The sequence below is a fragment of the Bison bison genome, unplaced genomic scaffold (genome assembly GCF_000754665.1).
Source record: "Bison bison bison isolate TAMUID 2011002044 unplaced genomic scaffold, Bison_UMD1.0 scf7180017864180, whole genome shotgun sequence".
Classification (NCBI taxonomy): domain Eukaryota; kingdom Metazoa; phylum Chordata; class Mammalia; order Artiodactyla; family Bovidae; genus Bison; species Bison bison.
In genome coordinates, this window is record NW_011494752.1 from 2,926,133 (window position 1) to 2,932,156 (window position 6,024).

Consider the following 6,024-nt stretch of genomic DNA (forward strand, 5'->3'; position numbering starts at 1 on the left):
GGGACCCGGGGACTGGTTGGCTGTCTGGGTGTCCTGGGTCTGCTGGCAGCAGCCCAGAAGCACATGTGCGTCCTTGGCCAAGAGGTTTGCCTCGGACCTGTGCTGTGAAGCGGCCCCTCCATTCTCCCCAGATGTGAGTTCAGGCTGCGGGCTCCCCGCCAGGTCAGAAGCAGAGCTCAATGAGGGAGAGAAGTGCAGAGCCTGGAATTTGGGGTTGGATCCAAGCTGTCACCCTGACCTCAGCTCCCTGGTCTATAAAAGGCCCTTCATAATCCTATCTTTATGGGCAGCTGTGAGCACAGGAGGGTGAAAGTTTATGGAAGGTGGTAGACTGAAGCGAATACTAAATCTTCCCTTGCGTCAGGCCCACGTCCATCTGCGTCTGGACTGTTGAGTGCCCCCAGCTCACTCTCTCCTCTCCCGGTACCGCTGACCCATCTGCTTCCTGTTCACCCGCTAGGCCGTGGCTCCATGAGGGCAGGGACCACGCCTGCCTCATTACCACTGCGCCCCAGCACCCGGCCTGGCGTCTGTACCAAGTGGGTGCCAAGGAATGACCGCACCTCCTCTTCCCTCCCTTGGGCCTCGCCCGCCATTCAACTCCCCACCCGCAACCCCTGGCCAGGCACCAGCTGGACTCAAGAAGGAGGAAGGCCATTTACTGGAGACAAACACTTTATTATTGTGAAGTTTGGCTACAGGGAGAAAGTGGGGGCCGGGGTGGAAAGTGAACAGTTGAGTGTTCTCTCACACCCCGTCACACAAGCTCCCTCATCTTTCCTTTCCATTTCCCAGTCTCACCCAGCAAGGCAGAGACATACGACCATCTGCCCAGCCCAAAAGAGAGTCAGAATCCTGACCCTAACCCCGGTAGGGTGGAGCAAGGTCATGACCCTCATGGCGTCTCTAGTGCATCCAGAAAAACAAGAGGCGTCACTGATGCCTGGGCTCCCCACACGAGGAGTCAAAATGTGCTTGAAAAAAGTCTTGACGAAGTTTCCCCAGCAAATTTGTGGGACCCCAGAGTCAAGCATCCCACTCCAGCTGCCTCTGCTGGGCTTCATGCCCGAATGCAGGGCCGGAGCCAGGGGGCAAGGACCCAGTTGGGGAACACTGCTGTTTAAATATTAAACAGAGCTGTCTCATCTCCCACTTGGGAGACTTCCCGATGCTTCCAAGGGCCCCGAGGTGGGCATCCTCAGGGTAGGGGTTCACTGCAGCTCTCCCCAGAACCCACCGCGGAGCCAAGCCTGGAGCAGCCACAAGAAGTAATACTTGGTATTTACCAACTCCCTCCCAATCCCAGTATGCAAGACGGAGAGTTTTCCCCACATGGAGGTGAAAGGAAGGACCCAGGAGCCTGGGGCTCCTTTCTGTGCTTCCCTGTCTTTAAATATTAGGTTTAAATAAGCATAAATATTAAATACAGAGATAAATACATGAGAGGGGAAGCGCTGTGCTCAGGGCTCAGCAAGGTAGCGCAGGCCACGGTATGCCAGCTCCAGGAAACGATGCAGCTGGGAAGCAACCAGGACCCCTCCTGCTCTGCGTTGGAAGGCTGAAGTGAAGGTCGGCATGGCGCCCTGGGTGGGCTGCACAGCGGGGGCCGCCCCCAGGTCCTCCATCTGTGGGGGAGGATGAGGTCAGCAGTCAGGGCGTGTTGGCACAGGAAAGGAAGGCCAGGGGCTGATGGGCTGTGGAAGGTCCAGGGTTCACAGTGGAGCCAGGACAAGAACCAGGTCCAGGGACTTGGTTCAGCCCTAGAGAACTCCAGGGCCCCAGGCTTGCAGCACCACCTTTGGGGACCAGCTCAGTTCTGGCCCTTAAAGCCTGCTGCTCCCAAGGAGACTCACCTGCAGCCAGATGTTCGTGGCAAAGTCAGTGACGTCCAGCTGCAGTGTGTCCAAGGTGGGGGCCAGCTCTGGGGAGATGCCCGCCAGGGCCTGCAGGAGGCCCTGGTAGAGAAAGAGGCCGCCGTGTAGTTGGTTCAGGCAGCTCGTCTGGGGGGTCAGGTGGGAGAGTCAGGGGACGCCACCTGGGGTGCTCCCCTTAGGGTCCCTGCGTGGAGCCTAGAGAACTGGGGAGCCTTCCAGGTCAGTCTGCCCTCCCGCCCCCTCATCTCCCTTCTCCCCTTGGGACACTCACCAGCTGCAGGGACTGGCTGGAGCAGCTGCTTAGGGGAGCCTGGGGGATGCCCAGAGAGTGCCTGAGCAGCATCAGCTCCTCCGGGTGGCACAGCTTGTGGGCGGCACACTGCGGTGGGTAGGATGCTGGGTGAGGGGCCAGCTCCTCCTCCTCCTCCTCCCCAAGCGCCCCCACCGCTCCACCCCCACATCTCTGCCTCCCCAGCCCTCCTGCCAGGCTTCTCAGCCCCCTTCTTCCATCCAAGCTCCCAGCCAACCCTTCCCAGCACTGTCACCTAGAGGCTCTTTCCCCAGTTCCTTGCCAGCCGCCCTCCGGGCTGGGCCTCTCCTGATTCTCCTTTTCCCCCAGTGTCTTCTCTCACCATGTGTTCCTTCCTGCTGCCCTTTCCCACGCTGCCTTCAGCCCCGCTCTCTTCCTCAGCGCCCCCGTGTGCCTCCTTCCCTCCCTGCCCTGCTGGAGCATCTGTCCCCTCCCCGTCCCCACGCTGGCCTCCCTCACTCACCAGCCTCTCCTGCAGCTCGGCGCCATCAGCCTGGATTTTCCTCACTTGCTCTAAGCACTTGAGCAGGAAGCTCTGGGGCAGGGATCGGGCAGGGCCAAGGGGGGTGGCTTCGTGCACCGTCCAGAGCGCACTGTGCCAGAGGAGCAGCTGCAGGACTGAGAGCAGATGGGGGCTCAGGAGAAGTGCAGACCTTTCTGGAAGCCCAGGCACCCCTGCCCGCTGCTGCCGCAGCTCTCCCCTCCCAGGACCCAGACACTCACCCATCAGCTTCATGGGGCTCTGGGCAGAAGGCTCAGCCAAGGGTCTGGGTGGGGCTGTAGGTTCTGGGTTCTGTCAGGGACCAGCTCCTGGGGCCTTTATATTCAAGCCCATGGAGGTCTGGGAGGAAATTACCTGGTGCTGCGACTAACGCTTAGTAATAGCTTCCCAAGTTTTATGCAAATTTGTTGTCCAGGACAATGCAGGGGGGTTGGGACCAAAAAAAAAGTGTTTGCGAAAGTTTTGTGAAATTGTGGAATCTCTGATTCTTCTTTGACGTCTTGCCCCTCTCAAACTCCCTTCCTCCCCTCAGCCCCACCCAGGTCTGAATTGCCCCAGAGTGTTTGAACTGAACCTCTGAACCAAACTGAGCTAATGATAAAAGCCCGGGAGGCTGGAGTCTGGTTGAACCTCAAGGAAGAGGCAGGCCTGGGGCCCTCCTCCGTCCCTCCCTCCCCTGGCATATCTCCTGGGTCAGCCCCATTAAGCCGCTCTCTCTCGGGATCCTTAAGCCACCTGCTCCCCAGGCCCCCAGTTTGGAGAAAGAAGAAACTAGTTGCCTCATTTCTATCCCCCCAAGTCCCAGGCGATAGAAATCGCCTCTCTGCCCTCTTGAGGGGCCAGAGGCCTGAGGTAGGGACGTTGGGATCTGGCCGCCTGTCCCCACCCCACACTCTGATGGGCATCCTCCTGGACTCCATCCTGAACTGATTAGCTGGGAACTCCCCAATCCCCCCATGACTCATCCCTTTGCCCCCGGAATCCTGGCAGGGACCAGAGGAAACCGGATGTCTGTCCCGGATGAAGCAAGACCCTTCGAGGCTCTTGGGCCCCCTGACCTTGTCCCTCCTCCTCCTCTTGCACTGACCGCCCCCCACCCTCACCCCCTGCTAGTGCCTCAGCGCTTTGGAGTTGAGGGTCTGGGACAGGTGGCTTCCCTGGCGGGGTTCACTGCCAGCGGGCGAGTGTGTGCTGCCCTGAGGGGAGAAGGGCTGGGGTGAGAAAGAAGAAACCACCTGGCCTCAAACCCAAGAACCACGCATTGTCCAGGCTGGGAGAACTTGGGCGTCTGTTCCAACATGGTGAACTGGGTCAGTGAGTGAAGAGGCTCGCCCAAGGTCATGGATAGCAGAGTCAGAGTTATAACCCAGACCTCTGCGTCGGGTCTGAGTGTTTTCCACAGGCCATGGGGCCTGCCTGGGGCAGTGTGGCCAACTGCATCTGAGACTATCACTTTCCCTCCCAGTTAACCCCCCCAGGTGCCAGAACAGTCTTGGGAAGAGGAGTGGGTGTGTCTGACTGGTCCAGGCCATCTCTGGGGTGGAGGTGCCCCCTGGTGGTCACAGATGGCAGGGCCAACAACTATGAATCAATTCACGTCCTGCCTCTGGTCCTGGCCATGCTGGACAGCCCTGGCCCCGACTCTACCTTAGGCCAGGCAACTGATTAAGCCCAGTTCTATGCCCACCTTCATGGGAAGAGAGGGGTGAATTTAGCAGAACTGTTGAGAGGCAGGGCAAGAGTTCTCACAGTCATGCCTCCTCTCCCTCGCCTTAAGAACCTCCAGAGTACACAGCCCACCACAGATAATGTGTTGGGCAGTCCCCGTTGTTATTGTCGCTAAATCAGGTCAGACTCTTTGTAACCCCATGGACTGCTGCACAGCGGGCTTCCCTGTCCTCTGCAGTCTCCTGGAGTTTGCTTAAATTCTTGTGCATTGAGTCCATGATGCCATCCAACCATCTCATCCTCTGGCACCCTCTTCCCCTGCCCCCAGTGTTTTCAGCATCAGGGTCTTTTCCAGTAAGGCGGCTCTTTGCATCAGGTGGCCAAAGTATTGGAGCATCAGCATCAGCCCTTCCAATGAATATTCAGGGTTGATTTCCTTTAGGATTGACTGGTTTGATTTCTTTGCAGTCCAAGGAGCACTTCCTGCACATTGGCAAATGCACTGTTTTAATAAGCCTTATGACAAAGTTACCAGAAAGATCTCCCCCTTTACAGAAGATGAATCTGATCTTGAAGAGGTTAAATGACTTGCCCCCAAATAGCAGAGCCAAGGTCTGCCCTGTGCCCGAGTCTTCAGCTCTTAAGTATTGAATCTCTGCGTTTTGCCTTCCTCACCTGTGACGAGGCCAGCTCTGGACCCAAACTTTAATTTTCACTTACAATGCAGGTGTTTCAGATGTTGGGCTCAGAAAATGCTAATTCTAACAAGGGTGGCCAGAATGGTGAAAGGACTCAAGACGTTGATTTGAAAAAAAGCAGACTTTTCTTTAAAAAAAAATGGTTTTTGGTGAAGGGGCTGTGCCATGCGGCACCTTAGTTCCCAGACCAGGGATTGAACCTGAAACACAGTCTTAACCACCGGCCCACCAGGAATGTCCACAAACTGGCAGTTTTGTCTGGCAAAGAGGAGAGGGTTGCTGCATGGTTTCAGGGACCAGAAGTGGGATAGGGAGTGGAAGCCACGGCCAGTCAATTTTCAGCTCAAGAGGAGAGTGTTCTAACTACCGGAGGTGTTGAAGGATGGGGTGGGCTGCTTCCAGAGAAAGTGGGACTGTCTGGCCAGGGAGGTGTTCTGGCCTCCATCCCACACAGAGAGAATCTGGGTGAATGCTGGCTGACAGTTACAGGGCACCTCTTACATGCCAGGCATCTTCCATGACACGTTCGTCTTTCATCCTGTCAACCGAGTGTGCATAATCTCCATTATAGACAAGGGTTGGTTTCAGAGAAGGGAAAGGCCCAAGATCACAGAACAAATCAGGGGCAGGATTTGTGGCCACCCTTCCTGAGCCCCTGTCATTCTTACTGCACTGCCTTCCTATTCAGAGAGATGTACTTTTTGGATGACAGCTCAGTCCAGGTTTCAGCCCCACCTGTGAGAGAGTAAAGACCAGGCAGAGAGATAGTTACTGGTTCTGATACATGTGGGCTGAGCCAGACTGAAACGATCTCTCGAAGGGCCTGGCCCCAGAGACCCCCAGCTGTTATTCACTCTTCCAGCTTCCTCAGGGCTTTCCCAGTTATTTCTCAATAGCCAGAGCGGGTGGATAGCTTCCACTCACACTTCCTGTTTTCATCTGGAACTGGGCTTGGAGCACTTCCCACCCACC

The 6,024-nt window shown here is 56.7% G+C and overlaps 1 protein-coding gene across 3 annotated transcripts; it reads right to left on the reverse strand.

The window, feature by feature from the left end:
• Positions 1 to 657: 657 nt before the first annotated feature.
• Positions 658 to 2,966, reverse strand: CSF3 (colony stimulating factor 3 (granulocyte)). Of its 3 annotated transcripts, XM_010842624.1 has the most exons (5): positions 2,908 to 2,966; positions 2,648 to 2,802; positions 2,146 to 2,253; positions 1,854 to 2,000; positions 658 to 1,625 (listed from the first exon to the last, which is right to left on the reverse strand). In XM_010842624.1, exons 1-5 carry the CDS (start codon positions 2,918 to 2,920, stop codon positions 1,461 to 1,463), a joined length of 588 nt encoding a protein of 195 aa, XP_010840926.1. In that variant the 5' UTR covers positions 2,921 to 2,966; the 3' UTR covers positions 658 to 1,460. The 3 variants fall into 3 exon arrangements, with proteins under 3 accessions (XP_010840926.1, XP_010840929.1, XP_010840928.1); XM_010842627.1 differs by lacking the exon at positions 2,146 to 2,253 and having other exon boundaries at positions 1,453 to 1,625; positions 2,908 to 2,955; XM_010842626.1 differs by lacking the exon at positions 2,146 to 2,253 and having other exon boundaries at positions 1,453 to 1,625; positions 1,854 to 1,995; positions 2,631 to 2,802; positions 2,908 to 2,955.
• Between the last annotated feature and the right edge of the window lie 3,058 nt (positions 2,967 to 6,024).

Bases quoted from the DNA above. Each gene is read 5' to 3' on its own strand.
- CSF3 (XM_010842624.1), bottom strand. The intron at 2,254-2,647 runs GTGAGTGAGGGA...TACCCACCGCAG, and splicing joins CCGAGCTGCAGGAGAGGCTG to TGTGCCGCCCACAAGCTGTG. The intron at 2,001-2,145 runs GTGAGTGTCCCA...CTGACCCCCCAG, and splicing joins CCAGCCAGTCCCTGCAGCTG to ACGAGCTGCCTGAACCAACT.